Source organism: Polyodon spathula, unplaced genomic scaffold, assembly GCF_017654505.1.
Source record: "Polyodon spathula isolate WHYD16114869_AA unplaced genomic scaffold, ASM1765450v1 scaffolds_86, whole genome shotgun sequence".
Lineage (NCBI taxonomy): Eukaryota > Metazoa > Chordata > Actinopteri > Acipenseriformes > Polyodontidae > Polyodon > Polyodon spathula.
In genome coordinates, this window is record NW_024471580.1 from 2,085 (window position 1) to 24,856 (window position 22,772).

The window sequence follows — 22,772 nt, forward strand, 5'->3', positions numbered from 1 at the left end:
GAAATTCTACTCTACCAGGTACTCTGCTCTGAATTTAAATTTCAAGAGTAGAATTCCTCTCTAGTCAAGCGGTTCTCAATGGTTTTTCTAGTTGAACCTCCTGGTTTTAAAATGCTGAACAGCATTTAAACAGTTTTAACTATTTTGAAAACAGTTGAACTAACTAAATTCATACAGTGCGTTTGTTTGCTTTTTCGCACCTTGAGCAGTTTGTTAGTTCATTCTATATTGCTTATTATGTGGGACACACTGTTTTTTAAAGAGTTTAAATCCTAAAAAAAAAAAAAAAAAAAAAAAAAAAGATATTTCTTGAATCTGCTTTGACAATATTACTCTCTGCAAAAGTCTTGCCACAATGCACCAGTAAATACAGAATAGGATCTTCCAAAAAGCAATACTTTATTGATCCACACAATTGGGCAAATGTCGTTTGGTTGCTCAGGCAAACTTGCTGAGAATTGACCCACAAAACAAGGAATTGGAATTGATATTCTAGAGACATAATCATTGTTGAGATCAATAATAATTAAGAGGGATTTCATGGCCGGCTCCTCACCTTTTCTAATGTACTGATTACATGTACCCTGCAGTCCAGTCATAGCTCTAGCGACTTTTTTAAGCAATTGCCATTTCCACATTTCCAGCTCTTGCTTGTGTTTTAATTTGCCGCTGTTTTTGCTTCACCTGCTTGGGCTGCGTTACCAAATAATGCACTGCAGTTTCTTGTAAGTCTGGAATGCAGTCATACCTGCTACATGCATAGGACTGTTTTGGTGGAACTGACCTAAAAACAAGCCCAGAGTTCCTTGATGTCACTGCTGGAGGAGTCTGACTGCTGGTTGGTTAAACTTACAAGAATGGGGCGGTGTCTACTCACAGCTGTTTCCGAAACAGGGAGGAGTGGCCTTTGGGTTGGGTCAATGTTCATTATTGTGTCATACTGAAGATGCCATGCAGTAGGCTCATATACCATCACTGTGTACTTTAGCCGGCCTTGAAATCATTTTGAAACGCGTTAATGTAACAAATGGCTCCTCCTGGACTGGGGAAAGCCCATTATTAGGACAGAAAAAACAAAATCGTTTGATCCAGTGAAACTGGGCTCTGCGGAAAAATCTCTTTGCTCATGTTCAATGCCTGTTGAAGTCGATGGAGTGGAGATTGCTGTTTTGATATGTGAGGAGAGCTTGCGGTCCCAATTTGATTTGAATCTCGCTTGCAGCAGTCAATGCCTTTTGTGGGACAGAGCTGTACCCGGCTTTCTGACAATCCAATCTATTGAGTCTGCAAGCTGGCAGGGAGGGAGGGAAGCAATCCACAGGGATTGCGCTAATCCGTTTTCCAAAAGCAAATCAGAGCCGGCAGTATCTGGACAGACATTCAACGTTCAGGCTTTCGTGTTAATGAAATAAAACCGTGTGTGTGTGTGTGTGTGTGACGGCCAAAAAGAACCTTGAACACATTTATGTTCTCTCTGTTGAATTGTAGAGCTGTGATGATTCATTGTGTATATTTACGTTTATTTGCATGGTATTTCACCATAGAGGTAGTTAAGTCATGATGCAAGACCAAATGCACAGCATGGGTCAAAATGGATCTTGAATGAAGAATACGTGTGTTGAGGTCACGTGATGCGGTCAGCGGTTGAGAAGTAAAGGGTTAGCGCTCCCGTCAGTTTTTGCAATATTTCAGGATAAAATTCTACCAAAACTAACTGGAACCCTTTTATTTTTTATGCAGTGTATTTTTTTTTTTTTTAAATAATGTGTTCTGCTTCATATTAATAGAGGAGTATATTGCTAAAAAGAAATAAAACAAGTATTTTGAAAAAGTAAATGTGAACACACACACACAAAAGTAGGGCTTTGAAGTTTTTAGTTTGTATTTTTAATCAGATGACGTCCCTTTTAAACAAATTGATCTGATTCTGTTAATTAAAACAGTCCGTGTTTTTGCCTTCCTATCTTGCCTGAGCCGAATTCTGGTGTCCTTTTAATTTAATTTCAAACAGAGATGACAAATTGCGTGAATTGTTCATCCCCGATCCTACTTTTAACTCGCATTTCATTTTTGCAGTCGCCTAATTTAACGTTGTGCTTTTGTTATTTTCCCCCACTAGTTTAACAGAGAGATGTACTGACCAGATTTATTTTTTTTTAAGCCTAAAAATGAATACAGAGTGCAGAGTGTACACTGACAGCAAGTCCTTCAGGCACCTGCTATGAGTATTTTGCCAAACATACCACAAAGCATTTTGGGATATTGGAGGATACACAAAGAAAGTGTGGATGCAAACCGTATTGAGCACTTTTAAGCCGGTTTAAATGCAACTAATATGATTTAAAGGCATAGTGTGGATAGGCCTTAGATCATCTCAGTTTAGAGAAATCAACATTTCAAAATGGAAGGTAAACAGGCAGTGTGGACCAACGCTTCACATGTATCTACTTCCTAATATTCAATGTAATTACTTGTAATTATTACACAAAGTGTTGTTTTGGCTATGTTTTACAATTCTATTTGTATTGTTAACATAATTGACGGTTTACAGAAATCAGTTTATAAGAAACTAGCCAAGTATTCATGGCCATATTTATTGATCTTTTAAATTGATTAAATGTTGTGTTTATGAATTTCATTTAGTCTAGATTTAATTCTTCCTTTGTGTGTGTGTGTATAATATCATTAATTGTTTCAGTAGAAACTGAGAAATGTTTTAAGAAGAAACAAGCTCTTAATTCCTCATGTAACTTTAAGGGGTTAAAAACGTGTTTCGAAATGCTAGGAGATCTTAAAGAAAACGTTTGGTATATTAAATATGTTGTTGTCAGCTAGCCACAATATCCAAGTCCAGTCTTTTTATAGTTGGTATGAATATATGAATTACATACTTTCCCTATCCATTTAATTCAGCTCTTTTACCAACATGGCCCTTCATTAAAGTGAACCATCAGCACCATCACATGTATTTTGATGCATGTTGCATTACGATACATATCATCTTGTGACCGTACTGTATCATTACAGCCCAGTTGGTCAAGTAAGGGTATGTTCTTAATTTAACACTGGCTATCTTGCCGACACACTTGTTTGTTCAAAGTCTTCGCTATTCTCTTATTCATGTACTTTAGTTTTGTTTGGCATATGCTTCAGATCACAGGTTTATGAGTAACTAAGCCCTTGATTAAGACAGGAATGTCTGAAACTGCTATGCAGTAGTCTCATCTGCTACTTACTATTAGTGTTTTAAATGCCCAGTGTGCATGGTTTACATCAATTGCTAGGACCTAATCACTTTTGTCCAAAGCAGTGAGGCAGTGCTATAAAACGGGAGTGGGTGCTGGGAAAGTTGCTCCTGCCCCGTGTGTGTCAGAAGTGTCTCCTGTTGAGTAGCAGGCACGTTAGAGCTTGTCTGTGGATTTCTGTGTGCTAAGCAAGAAGAGATCTTGACAACACTGCACTGTTGTGCTCACATGTACCTCGTTTCCACGCACCACTCGACCTGGGTTCAAAACTCTGCTGCCCCTGATAATGCGTTTCCATGCTAATTTAGCCGACCCGCACTGGCGGTCAATCAGAGCTGCCTTTCATTTTTTTTCTGACCCGTTCCCAAAGCAGGATGGGCGGAAGTACATCACATCACTGACCAATCTGGTGATGGCTTGGTATGGACATCCGTTAGCAGTAACATTCCCCCATGTTTTCTTTGCTGAACAGAGACACAATTAGAAGTCCGCTTAACGTGCTTCTTTACTGAACTTGTGGGGCAGGTGTGTGATGCACAGTATATATTTCCTTTTGAAAGGGAACAGAAAGCATAGATGGGGATTTTAATCCTTGCAGATCAGCATTAGAAAGAGGCTCTGTTTAGCTTCTGTATTCAGGAGTGTTTATTAAATGAACTCCTAAGCGTTGCAGTACAAACTGGTACTGCAGATCTATACCTTCAGGGTCATTCATAAAACACACTCCAGAGGAAAATTAGTGTCTTGTTATTTTGAAGGTTGATATATTTGACGTAGGAAAGCACACAGTGTTATGAAGGAATTTGACATGGCTTTGACCAAGTTTGGTGCATCGTGATCACTTTTCCAATGACTTGCTTGTGTACAGAAGTCCACAAGTTCATAAAAGCTTTTTCCATCTACTGTGACCGTATGCTTGTAACCCTGAAACCAAATCCTAGAAGACCTGTTCTGTAATGTATTTCACCCAGTTGCGGAGCCAACAACGACTGCTGTCCCTGGCCCCCGAAATAATTTTATTATTTCTAATTTATCATGAACTACTTTTATAATACTATTGGCCCCTTCAACACATTTTTTTTAATTTGTCAAAAAAAAAAGTCAAGTTCAGAGCATTTTTTCGCAGGGTGCGTACTTGATTATTATTGTCGTTGTTATTTATGTATTTTTATTTTTATTTTTTTTTATAACAGCCCCTGATTTCAACCCATGGTTATGAATTGCCCCTGTGTACAACAAAGGTGGTATTTCCTTTTTAATCCCAGTCTTCACACTGCTGTGGCCCCTTGAGGTCACTGACAGCAGCTGGTGTAATCAATTACTTTTAAGACCTGGATAGAAATTAAATACTTCAGGTTCTATTACATTTCTGAAGTAGTCTGATAAAGGTACCTGTGCCTAACCCTGCAGAAAATGTACTTCATTGATGCTGATTGTAGACTTGGGTATGTGTTTCTTAAGACTGAAGCTTGAAATATGTGTGTGTGTGTGTGTGCATATCTCCAAGTGTGATTGGGTGTATATTAGCATGTAATGGGGGAGGGGAAGCAATGTAATCAGGCCACCAGTCAGTATTTTCCTCTCTTTTGTGGAAAGCGCCATGGGACCATCTTTAATATCCATAAAGCAGACAGAACCTTGGATATTTGCTGTCAATGCAGGAGGAGAGAGAGTGCACACCCCCTCTCCACCTCTTTCCATTATAAACCTTCCAGCAAAGTAAATGTGCTCTATATGTGAAGGTTTCCTATTCCCAGTGCGTCTCTGGCTTTGTGGTAATGCAGTTTAGAGAGGGAGGGAGGAGGGCAGGCTGGCTCTTTCCTGGGGAATGCATTTTCAGTGTTGAACACAGGGATGTGAGTGCTTGTTTGCATGCAGCTCCTATTTGTCAAAGAGCTTGGACATTTGCCCAACGTTTCTAGACAGATGTTGGGATTTGAATCAGATTTTATTTGTTGGATTGTCTTCAACCTGCTATCCACCCAGCAGTGGCAGTGTATTACAGGGTAGGAGAGCTGTGCAGAACTCCTTGCTGCTTGATCCTGCTTTGTGTGGTCACTTGTATCGCTGGAGTTTTAAAATTAATTGGAATTGGATCTGTACTTTTTGTTGCTGATGTAATTGGAAATGGATGCTGTGCCATTACGGATTGTGACCCCCTCGGTTATGAATGCAGACTGGCCTGTTTGTTTTTGTTTTTTTGTATAGTTGTTACTTGCTTGCAGTGTATGACCAGTGAGCCGGATCTTGCGAGGGGAACAAGCCCAGTGAGAACTATTGAGAGGTGCACTGCTGTTCTGCTGTTTTTTGCATAGTGGTTACAAATCTTGCTTGCGGTGGGTAGTACATTATACCTAAGGTTAAACGCTCAGCTTTGTTAATAGAGTTAAAGATATTCTACTGTTAGTTTAGATTTTTTTTAACCGGTTTCACTGTTGTTCTTGATGTAGATTTTGTTTATTGAGCAATATTGTTTTTGATTTTAACGATTGTACTAGTCGGCATGCCTGCGTATTTACCTGCAGCCAGGTAAAACGGGGCTCAGTGCTGTCTGCTCTTCATGCTCCAGATCTGTGTAAATTTCACATGGGAGTCGTCGCACAAGTAAACAGAGTGACATGTAAGATTGAAGGAAATCTTTGACACGGAATACCTGGTCAATCACGGAGAAAGTGCCTGTCATGCGCCTGCTTTCCAGGATTGATGGACAAGCGATAATTCCTGTAGCACACTGTATCTTCAGTTCTCTAGTGGGGCATCCACAGCCTAAGATTTCAACAGAGTAAGACAGTGTTAGTGAGGGAATGGAATGAAATGAAAGTCTCTAATGTAAACCACTTCAAATGACCTCATCCTGCAAATCTTGTAAATTGCTTCCCCTGTTTTTCCACAGTGGCTCTTAGTGGGCCTGGGATGTTGGTTTGCTGAGGGAACAAAGAGCTAGACTCAACACTCAGAATACTGTAGCGTGCATTACTCTGTTGTGTAATCCAGCGATCGGCCACAATGAACATTCCAATCCAAGCTTGTGTTACCTATTGAACCCTGGAATGGAATGGTTCTTTCCCCAGACCCATCAGATATGAATTAAAATAGAATGTAATTCACTATATTCGGTTACTTATTGCTTCTAACAAGGCTTATTGTATTTACACTTTGGATACGTCCTCCTTTGCTGTCGTAGTTTTTTTTTTTTAAATATTTTAATTTTATTTTTATAGGTTATGGCAGTCTTGTATGCCATGTCTGTGCAAATAAACACGGTATAAAATATTGTAGCTGGGAGCCAGAGCCTTTTGAAACTAACATACATTTAACTACCCTTTCTACATTTCTTCAAATCACTGTTAGTGATTTGAACATTCAGCACATTTGGTCTGTGCATTAGCGTTGACGCATTCACATGGTCCCCCAGAGTATATTTCCTTAGTTACCTCGGATATTTAAAAGCTACCTTTCCTCTATACAGTGCACAAATAAAAAAAAATAAAAGATGCAAGCTTTGCAGAAACCTTCTACTGCGCTCCCCCAGATCTCATTACCGGGATGTGCCAGCCACTATAACGGCATGTCTTGTTGGCAAAACTAGATGATCTATCATTTCTAATCTTTAATTTATGCTGAGCTGCTTAAAATCTCAGGTGCCAAAATAAAACCGATCCAGCGAGAAATCAGTGCTGCACAGCGTGGGGATGCTCTAGGATTCTTTGGATGCTTTGAAGCAGAATGTTTCAAATGGTCGTTTTTGTTGGTTTTATTCTGAGTACTTGCACAGGGTCTAACCAGTTGAGATTGATGGTCTTGTCAACAAGGCAGAGCTTGCATACTCATGTAGACACACTTCCAAAAAGGGGTCACCATAGTGGCCTACCCAGTTCCATGGGCCACGTCTGCAAAGTGTGCAGGAGTGGACACATGGGCATTGACCACTGCTAATGACTTCAGAGAAGCCGGAAGTGGAAATTTGCCCTACAGAATGACCCAAGGTCCAAGAATGGTCCAAGGTGCAATTGCAGAGCAACCAGATTTTACTATGAGCTCAATAAACCACACTGTGTAATATAGGCATGTCTAAGCTCCTGTTAAAACCTGGAATGGCTCAAACAGCTGTGCAAAAACCATCTTCTTATTTTAATCTCTGCAGGCAGTTTTTTAAATGAGTGAAGAGGTTACAAAAAATTCTGAGCCTGTCAGTATCTCAAAACAAGCCAAACGTGTGTAAAATATCATTTTCTTTTTTTTTTTTTTTTTTTTTTTTTTTTACTAGGATATTATTCATGATGTAAAATGGTCTATTGGCCCGTATTTTGTTGCTAAACTAGCATGCTCCTACCATTCAGGTATAGAAAAGGTTAAAACTTAATTTCTTCTGATGATCTCATTGAGGTCAGTAAAGATCATGTCTGCATCTGCCTATGTGTCAGTCAGACAGGATGATATATGCAAGTAATATTCTGGATGCTGGTTTTTCATAATACCTGCTTCAAGATATAGGGTTTATATTGTGTATAAAATACATTATTTTTGTAAAAAATATATTGTCCATGAGCATTGCACCCACACGAACACCCAGACCTTATGTAGAGAAATCATTTTTCCAAACAGACATGCATCATTTTAGGGCTGACAGTATGTATTTTTCTTGTTCTTCTAAATATTCATTCAAACTCACTAATTTTCATATCTTTTTTGCTTTTTCCTTAAGGACAAATTCAGTCTGGTCAGTACTGAAGCCGTTTGCCGTTGCTCCTAATCAGCGTTACCTTGGAGAAGAAGAGATGGGCCACACTACAGCATTTGCCTGCCTGTGTCCATAATCCCACCAGTCTCCCCCTCTCCCTCCTCCTACTTCCCCACCTACCCACTCACTCTCCTGCATACCTATCCTCCCTCCCCTTTATTCCCAGCACTCCTAGACACTACCGCTCCTTCATTTGCACAAACTGCAACATAAACCGAAAACCTAATAGAAAGGGCATCGCACCTTGCAATTCAAATAAAAAATTGCATGGAAACAGGACCCATCATCCTTGCATTCTTAAGAGCTTCAAAGCAAGTCAGGATGAGTGACAGCGCACGGTGATGATGGCGAAAAAGCAAGATGCCCGGACGCCCACCCACAACCTGATCGTGGTGGGTCTGTCCGGGACGGAGAAGGAGAAGGGCCAGTGCGGGGTTGGCAAGTCCTGCCTCTGCAACCGCTTTGTCCGCCCCAGTGCCGATGACTTCTACCTGGACCACACTTCGGTGCTGAGCACCAGTGACTTTGGGGGCCGAGTGGTCAACAATGACCACTTCCTCTTTTGGGGGGAAGTGATGAGGCCAGTAGAGGAGGGATGGGAGTGTCGGATGCACGTGGTGGAGCAAACAGAGTTTATTGATGACCAAACTTTCCAGCCCCACCGCAGCACAGCCTTGCAACCCTACATCAAGCGGGCTGCCTCCACCAAACTGGCTTCAGCAGAAAAGCTGATGTACTTTTGCACAGACCAGCTGGGGCTGGAGCAGGACTTTGAGCAGAAGCAGATGCCTGAAGGCAAACTTCTGGTGGATGGCTTCCTCTTGTGTGTGGATGTAAGCCGTGGAATGAACCGCAACTTCGACGACCAGCTGAAGTTCGTCAACAACCTCCACAACCAGCTGGCCAAGACCAAGAAGCCTGTGGTCCTGGTGCTGACTAAATGTGATGAGGGCGTGGAACGGTACATCAAGGACTCTCACACCTTCGCCCTCACCAAAAAGAATCTGCAGGTGGTGGAGACGTCGGCACGCTCAAATGTGAATGTGGACCTGGCCTTCCTCACGCTGGTGCAGTTGATAGACAAGAGCAGGGGCAAACCCAAGATCATCCTCTACTTTGAGGCACTCAAACAGCAGAGCCAGCAGATCGCCACCTCAAAGGACCGCTACGAGTGGCTTGTGAGCCGCATCGTAAAGAACCACAATGAAAACTGGCCCAACATCAGCCGGAGGATGCAGTCCTCCCCAGAGTACCAGGAATACGTCTTCTTGGAAGGCACGCAGAAGGCCAAGAAGCTCTTCTTGCAGCACGTGCACAGGCTCAAGCAAGAGCACATAGAGAAACGGCGCAAGATGTACCTCGGCACCTTGCCCCAAGCTTTGAACTTCCTGATACCCGAGCTGGAGGAGATCGACCGCCTCAGCTGGAGCCGGGTCCAGCACCTACTGGAGACGAAGAGAGACTTTCCGAACTGGTTTGTGGTCTTAGACGAGACCCCATGGGAGGCCACGTTGCACATAGACAACATGGAGGACGAGCGCATCCCCCTGGACCTTCTGGGCACTGTGGTGGCTGAGCAGGTCTATGACGCCCACCTGCAGAGGTTGCGCAATGAACGGAAGCGGGCAGAGATGCGGCGGCTCTTCAAGGAGAGCTTGGAGACATCTCCCTTCATCACGGCTGGGAAACCCTGGGAAGAAGCACGCAGCTTCATCATGAATGAGGAGTTCTATCAGTGGCTGGAGGAACCAGAGTATCTGGATATCTACAACCGGCACCAGAAGGAAATCATCGAGCGGGCAAAGGAGGACTTCCAGGAGTTGCTCCTGGAATATTCTGAGCTTTTCTATGAGCTGGAGGTGGATGCCAAGCCAAGCAAAGAGAAAATGGGGGCCATCCAGGAGGTCCTGGGTGAGGAGCAGAGGTTCAAAGCCCTGCAGAAGCTGCAGGCAGAGCGTGATGCCTTGGTCCTCAAGCACATCCACTTTGTCTACCACCCCACCAAGGAGACATGCCCCAGCAGCTTACACTGTGGGGACAGCAAGATAGAGCAGCTTCTGGCCTCCCGCTTCCTGGGACGGCCCCACCATCAGGACAGTGGGAACCACAAGTCATACACACCGTCGGGAGACAGCAAGGCCGACCGGATCAACCTGGTCATCCTGGGCAAGGACGGGCTGGCCCGAGAACTAGCCAATGAAATCCGGGCTTTCTGCACCAATGACGACCGGTACGTGCTGGACGGAAAGATGTATGAACTCTCGCTGCGGCCCATTGAAGGCAACGTTCGCCTACCTGTTAACTCTTTCCAGACAGCCTCTTTCCAGCCTCATGGCTGCCTCTGCCTCTACAACTCCAAGGAGTCCTTGTCCTACGTCCTGGAGAGCATAGAAAAGAGTCGGGAATCCACTCTGGGCAGGAGGGACAACCACATGGCACAGCTCCCCATGACTCTCATCCTGGTCACAAAGCGTGGGGTCGGTTCTGTAGGAGACATAGGTGGAGAGACTACTCGCAGCCTGATTTTCCAGGGCCAGCAGGTAGCCAGCAAGCTGCAGTGCGTTTTTTTAGATCCAGCTTCAACAGGCATGGGTTACGGACGTAGCGTGAATGAGAAGCAGATCAACCAGGTTTTGAAGAGTTTGCTCGACTCTAAACGGAACCTCAACCATCCAATTCCCAGCATTAAAGACTTGCAGCAACAGCTGCAGAACCCTGAAGCAGACCTGCACATCGTTATGTGTGTAATGTGCGGGGATTCGTACGACGTGGACCAACTCCTGTCCCCTCTCCTGCTTCCCCAGCACTGCAGGCCTTCCCAGTCATCTGCCAGCAGTGGGAGCTCAGTCCACCTTGAGCTATCAGTAAGCGGCCAGCGACAGAGCATTGACCTCTCCATCCTCTCCTACCACTCCTCCTTCAGCGTGCGCAAGAGCCGGCTGGTGCATGGTTACATCGTAGTGTACTCTGCCAAGCGGAAGGCCTCGCTCGCCACACTGTGCGCTTTTCTCTGCGAGATCCCGGATATCATACCTGTGCAACTCCTAGCCGTCGGTGAGAGCCAGTCTGAGCTGACCGACTGCGAGGCAGTCAGGGACCAGCTGAGCCAAGGCGAAGAACTAGCCCAGGAGATCGAAGGGAGGTTTGCCAGTGTGGTTTGTGACGGCAGTGGAGGCCTGCTCCTGCAGCAGCAGCACAGAGTAGACCTCTTCCACCCTTTCTTCAAAGATGTGGTGGAGAAGAAGACGATAGTGGAAGCCACTCACATGTACGACAATGTGGCGGAGGCCTGCAGCACCACCGAGAGCCTCCACTCCCCTAGAGGAGGGTCGCCCAGCCCGGTCACCACCCTGCTGGACTCGGAGGATGACATAGAGCCCTCTTCTCCTTATGCTTCTCTCCGTGAGGACGGTACCTTCTCCTCTCATGGTGGGGTCAAGCTCCCATCCACCTGTGAACTGGAAGCCACTGACACCTTATCCTTCATCTCGGAGATCAGGACCTTTGAGAGCAAGCTCAACAATAAGGTGCCACCGCCAGTCCGGCCCAAGCCGGCGGGCCACTTCGACTTCCGCAAAGTCAACCTCAGCAGCTTCATGGACCCAAGCAGCCACAGGCGCTCGCTCCCATCGGCGGTCACATGGGCCCCTGGGGACGGAGGCTACGACCCTTCAGATTATGCAGAGCCCATGGATGCAGTGGCCAAGCCTCGGCCCAGCGAAGAGGACACCATCTACTCCATTCCTGACGGCATCACGCAAGGCAAGATCATCACGGTCCGCAACACCAACAAGACGCACTCGAACGGTGGGGGCAACGGGTCGGACAGCGAGGTGGACAGCAGCTCGCTGGAGCGTCGGCGCAAGCTCTCCTCCGTTGGCGCCAAGCCTCGGCTGTACCGAGACCGGTCCAAGCTGCTGGGCAAGTTCAGCAGTTTCCGCACCAGCTTCTCCATCGGCAGCGACGACGAGCTGGGAGGACCGCCCAGGAAGAAGGCAGAGGACGAGAGCGGGCCAAACAAGGGCGACAACTCGGTGATCGAGAACGAGGGAGAGGACCCCAAGAGGAGGAACATCCTCAAGAGCCTTCGCAGGACCACCAAGGTAGGCTTACTGTTTTGTTTATATGTGTATTACAGAGGCGCTAATGCTAAAAGAAACTTGACATTGAATGACAATTATTTCACAATGTCTTCAATGGCCTCCCACCTATACAAGGATAATGTATAATTTGATCACGATCAGCCCATACCTTCAAACGGGAGACTATCACCCAGTGAGAAAAGAGTGTGAATCAAAACCCATTTCAACATTGAAAAAGTTGAAACAGTTGTAATTTGATTATTATTTAATTCTTTTTTATTTCTAAATTTAGCACCTTTGAGTGATTAACAGTTAGCCAGCAGTATAGCGTGATGTTTTAAAATGAAGGATCAGTAGACTGGGCTGACCTAAGTAGCGGTAAACTTATCTGAAAGTAGAAAGGGAAATGATATCAACTATTTGGGGAACAGAATGAATTGAAAGAAAAACATTAAATTGATATTTGAAGATATTTAGTCTTAAGGAAGTCAGGCTTGTCTCCCTCCCATTTTTTAAGTTCATTTCAACTCTGCTCTCTTCACTCTCGAAGTCTGGACAACGTCAGTCTTGAGTCCAGGCAGCTGTTTGTCTCTGACTAACGCTTAGGAAATCTTCTGTGTGAGAGCTTGCAACACAAACGCGAAATCAACAGTGTGTGCTCAACCATTTTGAAATGTAGCAGTACAGCACAGTCAGTTCTATGAAGAAAAGAAATATACATACAAAAAATACAATATATGGAATGCAAACTTAAAGCACTGCAATTTACCTTGTGGATTTTTTATGCCTGAGGAATCGCAAATATATAAATGTATATTTCACGTTGAATGCCTGTGTGCATGCAGAGGAATTTGAACTTCTGTGTGTTTGTGCATCTGTGGGTCAGACCAGTTCAAGGTGCATTCAGTCAGCCTGGTTGCCTGTGTGTGTGTGTGTGTGCGTGTGCGTGCAGTGGAATTTGAACTGCTCTGTGCGTGCATGGGTGGGTGGGTGCTGTTGGTTCTAAACGCCTGTGTGTGCCTGTGCAGCGTGCAGTTAGAGCTGACCCTGCCCCCACAGCTACTGCGGAATGTGAGTGACATGCCTAACACAGGGCAGCGAGGCAGAGATGGCTGAGAAATGGGTGGGGAGAAAGATTGGACTTCTCCCAGGGAGAGAGCGGAAACACTTCCATTGAGCTCCAGAAGCAAGCGTTAACTCCATTTATGATTCTAGCAGTAGCAAGAATTAACCTCTAACTTTTTCAGATAACAATTAGTGACTAAAAATAACCCTCCATAGATTGCGACTTTCTCCCTAGTTTACAGCTCTTCCTGTCTTTTTTTTTTTTTTTTTTCTTTTTTTCTATCCTGCTTTTCGCTGGCTGGAATGAAGCCATACCTCTCATTTTTGGAAACCCAGTTTAGTGTGTGTTTATTTATTTATATATTTATTTGTAATCTCCAATAGGGTTGCCACCTGTCCCTGTTTTCCCTGGATCATAGCAGTTTTGAGGAAGGTTTCCCTGGATTTCAGTATGCCTAAAAGACCACTAATCTTCTGCTTCCACATCCATGTAGATTAGTATAACAACACCATAATGCCAGTGCTGTACATTGAGCACAGGTTAGATAAGTATTCCTGCAGTAGATGCACAGTATGAATTGGTTGTCAATACCATCGTAGTAGTGTTTCCTTTTGGGTCCATATAGGATTTCTAAAGTTTTTTTTTTTTGTTTGTTTTTTTAATGTGATAACAGCACAGCATTCTTGTAGAAGCATGCATAAACATTGTATAGTTTTAAAACTGTTTTAAATCCATATATCATAGTTCTGATCTTTGGAAATCTGGTCACCCCTAGTTAAAAGAGTGATCAGGATCCATTTCTGCTTAAATTAAGTTTATTTGATGTTTTAATTGTTAATTATAAACCATGTTGAAGTAAAAATCACCAAAATCATCTACATTCAACACTGGTACAGTGAGCACTGATAAGACACCAGAGATACTGTATGTTGCTACACACATTGCAAAAGTGCTGTTCACTGGTTCCCAGTGCCTATGATCTTTAGGTAATGTACCACTGCATTGCCAGCACACACCAGTACAATACGTTGTTAAAATATATTTATCACTGTGTATGTGGGAAGTGCTTGGCTGTCCAAATACAAGCCTTAAAATCAAACTCTGCCTACGTTTTATATAAGTACACATACATACAAAGGGTTAGAAACTTTAATAGTGATCATAGATGTGCTCAATGCATGGCCCCTTCCGAAATACAGGCAAACAGGTGAACCGGCAGTGCTTTATAAATGAAAGGCATGCATTACATGGGTAGCTCAGAACTGATAGTTTTCAGAACAATTAAAATAGGTGTAAAATGTGGCAGCCTGAGAATAATCAGCAGGATCAATACTTAATACCACCTTGCCTGAGGGATTCAGTAGCAGAGAATGAGAGGAGAATGTTCAAGAATACAGACAGGGTGACGCCACCTGCGGCGCAATACACATTTGAGAATAAACGGAAACAGTTGCCATGCCAACAGACGTCTCTCTCTCTCTCTCTCTCAATACCTTCAGTGTTTTCGTTCAAATAAAGTCACTCCTTGAGAAATGTTTGCGAAGCTGGCTCTTCCGAACTGTATTATATTGGTACGAGCAGTTTCACGCAAAACTGCGATGGCACATCAGGTGTCTGAGCGTGCTCTTGTGTTATTGTTGTGTGGTTATGTAGAAAATGATGGTCAAGTAATGGCCAATCTGGGACAAATATTTGAATATTGAAACACTGCTTGAAATGTATTCAGTGGCAGTAACGGTCACATTGATTCATGCAACCTGAATTTATGGAGACTGTAGCAAAAAAACAGTCACTGACTTCTGAAATGAATGAACTAAACCAAACAACAATGTAAAAACCTTGTAATGAACTTACACAAAACCTTCTTAAAACAGTCTTGTCAAGGCCCATAATAAAATACCAGTACCTGGGCACTGTTTATGCATCTTAGTAGATACTAAAGTACTTTTTGTTTTTCCCGTAGAAAACTAGGCTCAAGCCTCGACACTCGCTTACCAAAGCCCCGATGGAGAGCAACTATTTTGGGGTGCCGCTGGTCAACGTGGTATCGGCAGAGCGGCCCATTCCTCTCTTCATCGAGAAGTGCATCAGATACATCGAAGCGACAGGTAACAGTGGTGTGTGTCTGTGGCTCATGTATAGCGTTAGTCTGTTTTCTCTTCTATTACTAATTCAAAGGCAATTCTCTGAAAAAACATTAGCACCTTCAGTACCAAAAATGTTTTTCTTTGAAAAAATCAGAATTAGAAGGAATCCATTGTCACTTCTCACTTATTGATATTGTGTTTGTATTTTAGAGTAAAAGCTTTATTAAAGCCAGACCAGGGATCAACAAAATGTGGCCTCAGTACAAAAAGTCTTTAAACTTCCTACTGGGATGCCTTTCTAAAAATAAATGAATACAATTGAATAATTCTTGTGGGATGGCCGTTTTTAATGTATGAAATAAGAGGGGCTGTGGATTTTGGTTGCCGTACTTGCGGTCTCTCCTCTGCTCTTCATTAGTGGAATGCTTGGTATCCGCATGCTGATTTTGTATCTCCGCTCCGTGGCTGTGCAGACACTCTGCTCCCTAGCTACAGAACGCACTGACATTCCCACACCTCTCATAGCTCACCCTGGGGGAGAGGGGGGGTGGAGGATGGATTGGATTAATTTCAAATTGTACTTTCTATATTATGCCGATGCATTTAATCGACGTGGTTTGAACCTTGGTTTATGAACGTAGAAAGGAAAGTTCACGTGACACGTGCGGGTCTGCACTGTTTACATTTTACAAATCATGCCAGAAGAGAGTTTTCCGGAGTATAGAAGTTATTGCACCATTCATTTCAAAAGGGTTAATTTTGAGGGAGCTGGGTTATGTTTAACTGTACAAGTTGGTGCTAATTCCAATAACCTAGCATTTGTGGCTTCACTTTAAATCTCACAGCCCTAAGTTATTCCGGGAACTGGTTCCTAAATTCTGGGTACAATACTATTTATCTTTTGGTAAACCTAGTTCACAGTCCGGTTTGTTTATGTACTTACTGACACAAACTGTTAGCAGTAGTGCAGCACTAATCTTCTGATCCTATCGACATGAAAACGTGACAGTACATTTTTAAACAGTAATAAAATATATCTTTCTAGGTTCATTTTTTCCCAGTGGCTAATCTTTTTTTTTTTTTTTTGAGCTAATGTCTTATTTGTTGTTCTTCCCCAACTCTTGTTGTTATGAAACTGAAACGCAAATCAAGAAACATAATCTGCCCCAGGGGTGTGATACGAAGGCGCTGATTGGGCAAGTAATCGGATACATTTGTTGGTGAGCTCTATAATCGTTGTTGTAGAGGAGAAACTACATTTTATTCTTTGCTCTGCAAAACATGCAAAAGCATTTTCTCAAAGCTCTTAGACAGCATAAGGTTTCTTGCTATAGAGCAATGAAAACAATCAAGGTATATAAGATAAATAAATGTGACAGTGGAAAGCTTTGCAGCTTGAGTCTTCCACACGTCTGTTCCTAGTGTTTTATTTTCTTTTATAATCCGTACATGCATGGTCTGAAGATAACCTAGAGAACAGCTTAGATTGTAGCTCACAAAATACTGCCAAAAATCGTCATTGTGGAGTTTCGAAAGACAAACATGTTATAGTGAATGTGAGTATAGTGAGAGAGTGGCATCTGTTACTAGGTTAATGAAATCTTAGTTGTCCAACCATGCTTTCAAAAGGGGGATGAAATTACCCCCACCCCTTCACTGGCTTCCTTCCTTTCATTAACCAGCCAGCTACTTCCCAGATTGATGGACATGATGCTCGTGAAACGAACCACTGTAGGAAGTGTAACTAACTGATTTTTATCAGAATGGTATGCTATGGAAACTCAGAACTTTCTTTAACCTAATGAACAACAAGATGCAAAAATAGGTTGTTCATTTCAGACCTGTGTAGCTAACAGAAAATGTTAAACAGGTAAGATTTAGGGAATCGTTTGACAGTCTGGTTCCTTTTCTCATTTCCTCTGCACATGCAATGCATTTAGTCTTTTAGTTTTTACCCTTGTTCGCCAAAAATGGCTTTACATTCTCCATTTCTTTCAGTCTCTCGTTTTGTCTATCCTTTAATCTCTTTCACTTTCTCTACCGCTGTGATGTTCGACACAAGCTAGAAGAAACCTGGATTTTTTCCTGACGTTTTTCTGCCTGTCGTAGAAAGAGGGAGAGAGAGAGAGTCGTGTGTTCTCTCATTCACAATTCTAACTGAGTGGGAGAGGGAGTGTGTGTGTGTGTGGGGGGTGGGGACCCACCCACCACCCCCTCCCCCCCCCGCCTCACATCCCGTCCCAGGAAGTGGCTTGATCCTTGGGTCTGCATGTGCATGTAAGGCCTTTGTCTAAACCTGGGCAGCGCTCAACATGTGATTACTTTATTTTGTTTTTAAATAAAAGTGGGTGTTAAAACAGCAGCAACCCTTTCCCAAACAAGGAAAACAGCAATTTTTTGACTTGTCTGGTGTTTCATGGTAACCTTGGATAGCCGGACGAGTGGGTTTAAAAAAAAAAAAAAGAAGTATTAGGTTTTTTTAATTTTTTAATCCCACTGCAGCACAACTAAATCTGGTTTGATTCTTGCTATTTTGGTCAGTCGTTGGATCCCCAAACCCTAGTTCTTTCGATCGAGCATTACTGCACAATGGAACTTAACAGAATTATTTCTAATTGGAAAACGATAAAGATTTCTAGAGAATTTGGATTACAGGCTGTTTGTTGTTTGACCTCCTTGAATTGAGCATTCACATGTACAAGGTTGAAATTGCAGAGGGATTTTGAGCTGGAAGTTTAATTGCATAAGTCAGGCATCTCAAGAAATATCAAATGCTGATTAGGGTGTTTTCTATTAAGTTGTGCGTCCAGAATCCGTTGACTGCACCACACATCAAAATGATCTGATTTCGTTCTTTGCTTAAACACATTGCGCCTAAAAGACCACCAATATCCACTAATCATGCCTAGGTGTCAATTTTCAGCCTGGTACTGAAATGAGGTAGAAAAATGTCACACTTTTTTTTCCTGTAATAGTTAGCAGCAAGATCTTTAGATAAGTAACCGCGCTGAACTGGATAAAGCGGTCTGGCAGGACTCGGCTGGCCGCGTATCTCTAGGGGGGTTATTGAGTTTACCTAGAGCACCCTCTGCTTGCAGTTGCAGCATGGGAGCTGTATGTGAGGCACACAGAGCTCGGTGTACTGTTCATAGGTGCAAGTTGTAGGAAAGCATTGGTTTAATTGGTGGTTGACTATTATACAGAACATAATCAATTGTGTGCCGCTCCTTTTCATACCACTGTGCTTAGCTGACATGGAAATAACGCAAACAATTATGTCAGTAGCACAACAGCTGTAATTTCAAAGTTATCATCTGTCAGTATGACAAAGTTGACCTATATATATATATATATATATATATATATATATATATATATATATATATTGTATGTATAGAACAAGAATTGGGAGTGACTAGCTTAATTGTAATTGGGCATGTGGAGGTATTAAAAAGCTAGATCCTATTAGGTAAGACAATGGTGTTGGTGTCATGTTAAAATACAGTAAAGGGACTGATGTTACAGTATGTGGATTAACTTCTTGTGTTAAAGATTTTAAATGTGTGACATGCAGACGGATGGCTGGACAGCCACCTCCAGGTATCAACACTGTCTGATACTCTCAATGCTGCATAATGTTAATGCAAAGTTTCATCACAATTTTAAGCCATTTTCCAGATGTATGCAAAAATGTAAATGCATCAGAGGTGGACAAAACAGAGACACATCCTAAGTGTCTCAGCTGGTAAAGGCACAGCCACGTGGTGACAGGGGTCCCACAGTCAAGGAAGTGCAGGTTCGGGTTCTTGCTGTACAGAGTTGAAGATCTTCACAGAGAATTCCACAGAGAGCACCACATTGGACGTGACCTTCAGTTCTCCTGGGCTGGTGTGGGAAGATGCTGTGGAGGGACAGGGTTGCAAGATTATATGTTGTCGATGTGTCAGGAGTTAGTGGGGGGGGAGCAATCTCTATAGACCAGAGTTGTAAAGGGATTGAGGGGGCAGGTGAAGAGAGAGGGAGTGTGAGGGATGAGTAGAGAAGAGGTGATACTGCGAAGCTGCATGATGAAACCCAGCTGTTTACAAATTCCTGGATTGCAAACATGATGCCGAATTAGGGAAGGTATTTGTCTGCTGATTTTGTAGATCTGTCTTTTAGGCATGTGTGTCCCGCATACTGGGACAGTGAAGATTTTATTTATTCTATGAGCTGAGGCTTTTTTTTTTTTTTTTTTTTTAATTGACAGTGCGAGTTCATCTATTGGTAGTCCCTCCCTCTGTCCATACCACCTCCTTCCAGGTCCCTCACTTCTAGCCCTGCTCCCTTCTCATCCTTCAGCTCTAGGCAGTTTCTCGGAAAGTCTAAAACGAGGGGGAGGGGGGTCTTCCCGTTGAGCATGCGGGTCTGGGAATTGTTCCCCCATCGGTAGCAATTAAAAGCCTTTGGGCTCGCTACGCTGTTAGCTACCTTGCAGGAGTATGAAAGCTTTTGGGTTAATAGATTGGCAGAAGGGAAATCAATGCAGCCTGATCTGTCTGTGAGGCTCCTCATTTTCTTGAGCAGCTTGTAGCCTTGCTTTTGGTTGCCAGGCCCCCGGAACAAACACCTTTTGAGAACCTTGTGAGGACCTCTGGGAGAGGAACGGGACAGCATTTTATTTGTTTGTTTCTAGTTCAGTGCTGGGACAGATATTTTGCTGTACGGGAAAACACGTTTGGTGGAGCAGAGAAAGGGAACCTCTTGTGCTGGCTTTCTGATCTCCTTCTGCTCTGTTACGTGCAAAAAGGAAATCCACAAAGAGCTTCCCAGTGACAGACAGACAGACGGACAACCCTGGGATTAACCTTTTAAGATTGATATAGATTAGTTATAGATTATCTCAATTAGTTTTGCTGCTGATCTTTTTGATTTCCAGACTGTTACAATTTACAGATTAGCAACGTCAGGAACACCATTGTGTCTAAAAACGTAAACTAGACAAAGAGAACTGTGATAGGGAATCTTCTTCCAGCTTTTTAACGGTACAGCAATTCTATTAATCTCTTGCATTCTTGTTTTATTGAAGGTAGTTAAACTGGGTGGTTTGTTTTTTGTGAAGTGACAGATTTTAAAAGGTCAACCTGGAATCCCAAACAGTCTTTTTTTTCTGTTGTTGTAAGTAAAACCTGTAATAAAATGTGTACTGATCATTTTCCATCAGTATCGTTGCCAGGTAAAGCCTTTGCTAGTTTACCCTTTAGGGTAAGGGTCAATACCACGGCACATTTGAATGCAGTTAACTAAATACTGTTCTTGCTGTTTTCTAAAGGGATTAGCACTGAAGGAATTTACCGAGTGAGTGGAAACAAGGCAGAGATGGAGAGCATGCAGAGGCAGTTTGATCTGGGTAAGGGCAGCAGGCTGCTTGAATTATTATTATTATTATTATTATATTATTATTATTATTATTATTATTAGTTTTTTTGTATTTAATTTATTTGGCAGATGTTTTTATCCAAGGTGACTTACAGGTGTTACAGGGTTACAAGGTTAATATTTAAATACAGTGTAGTTTACAGTAATTGCAAATTATAACACTACTAGAGTATAATATGAGCTATGATGCAACAAGCTAGGGTTACAAGAAGTTAGATCTACAATGACATGTTAGCAGTGCAATAGTGCATCAGCTGAGGATCCAATAACGTGGTGCGCAGGCCAGAGAAGTCCAGTACATAGAGGCTGTGGTTAATGCCATGGTTCAGACTTCTTCAATGCACTTCTCAGGGTGCTGCAATTATAAAGGAGGCAAACATGTCATTAAGAAGGAAGGTCCAGAAGCTTGACAAGTATAAAGCTCCTGTAGTAAAAGTGTTGCTATGACATAAGGATGTAAGAAGAGTTACGAACAAGAGGAGGCCTTTTCGGTCCACCTATGCTCATCCCAGTTCCTAGTAGCACCAACAAGATGGCTAGGTAACCCATCACATACTACTCTGTGTGGAGAAGTCTCCAATCCTCTTCCCTTAGTAACAGTGGGTACGGGTTGGTATCTGAACTGAATTCGATAGGCATTACATACAGCTATAGACAAACATTTAGCATCACCCTATAGAACTCATTTTGCTTTCTAAAGTCAAGTGAAACCTGCTGAATAATGTTACGTTAACATACTGAATTACACAACATCTCAGTTAAACCAGGGGCTCAGGGTCCAGAGTTACGAGCCACTGGTTTAGTCCTTGCTTACGAGACGTATTCAGCGCTGGAGATGTAGGTGTGGACACTGTCTCTAGATCCTTGGAGGTTTCATTGACGCTTCTCCTTCCTGTGCTGCTGTTTTTACAGATCACAGTCTGGACTTGGCGGAGAAGGACTTCACTGTGAACACGGTGGCTGGAGCAATGAAGAGCTTCTTCTCAGAGCTGCCTGATCCCCTGGTGCCCTACAGCATGCAGGCGGAGCTTGTGGAGGCTCACAGTATGTACTGGGCCCTGTTTTCTATTCCTTTTGGAACGTGAAACCGCGAAAGGGAAAGGCCTGGTTTTCAAGTGTGGTGTTTAACTAAACTGATAGGTGCTCCTAATTGGAGTTATGGAGATTGGTGGAGTGTGTAACGTTATACATTAGCACAATCGTTTTGACTGGTGATAGTTTGAATTTAAACTGCGATCTGTATGTTTTTAACCGTTGTCAAATAGACGTTGCCCTTACCGTTAACCAAGTAGTAAGTGTGCAGCGTAGTCCAATTTATTTAATATTTAATCACAATTTTTTCTATATACAATTGAAAGTTGTATACATACAGTTGTGTACACTAATACTTGTTGCATTAATTAATGAAATTGTGAAGGAGCAATCAGACCCATGTTAAAAGACCCCTTAGTTACCTGCATTGTGCATAAATGATGTACTAACTCGCATAGGTATAATAAAAACCTTGCTACCTGCGCTGCTATTAGGAAGTTTATGGTAGTGGTGCAGGTATATCTGCGTGCAGACAGCCTGTGCGGGTGGGCATTGCTGCTGGTCCTGCCGTGAAGGTTCCAGCATGAAGAAGGATCCGACGGTGTGGGTGAACCGCGCTGTCTCTTTCCTCTTCACAGAAATCAATGACCGGGAGCAGAAGCTGCACACACTCAAGGACGTTCTGAGGAAGTTCCCCAAGGAGAACCTGGAGCTCTTCAAATATGTCATCAGCCACTTGAACAAGTGAGTAGAGTACAGGAGTTGTGAGAAGGGCTCATACCCATTGGGGGGGAGCCATTGGTGATGATAGATCATGGTGGTGTTGAGCTGGAATGGCGTTCCATTACTGTTTTCTACAGGAAGCAGTGCTGTTGTCATAATAGTCAAGCTAAGTCAATTGACTCACAACTGATTCAGGCAGTAGTCCTCTTGATGCAATAAAAAGAACATTAAGAACTTCTTTAAGAAGGCTAACAATGCTGACGAAGACGAGAGCAACAGTGGACCGACTACGACTGCAGACACAAATGAAGTCACTGACCCACAGAGGCGTAAGGTAAAGCATTCTGACAAAAAAGGAGAAACCAAATATATGTTTGT

At 43.0% G+C, this 22,772-nt stretch overlaps 1 protein-coding gene across 1 annotated transcript; it reads left to right on the forward strand.

The window, feature by feature from the left end:
• The first annotated feature begins 7,929 nt into the window (after positions 1–7,929).
• LOC121308036 (rho GTPase-activating protein 35-like) lies at positions 7,930–22,439 on the forward strand. Its single transcript, XM_041240342.1, has 5 exons — positions 7,930–12,089; positions 15,098–15,242; positions 20,533–20,610; positions 21,552–21,683; positions 22,310–22,439. The coding sequence occupies exons 1-5, from the start codon at positions 8,328–8,330 to the stop codon at positions 22,417–22,419; spliced, it is 4,227 nt and encodes a 1,408-aa protein (XP_041096276.1). The 5' UTR covers positions 7,930–8,327; the 3' UTR covers positions 22,420–22,439.
• The last annotated feature ends 333 nt before the right edge of the window (positions 22,440–22,772 follow it).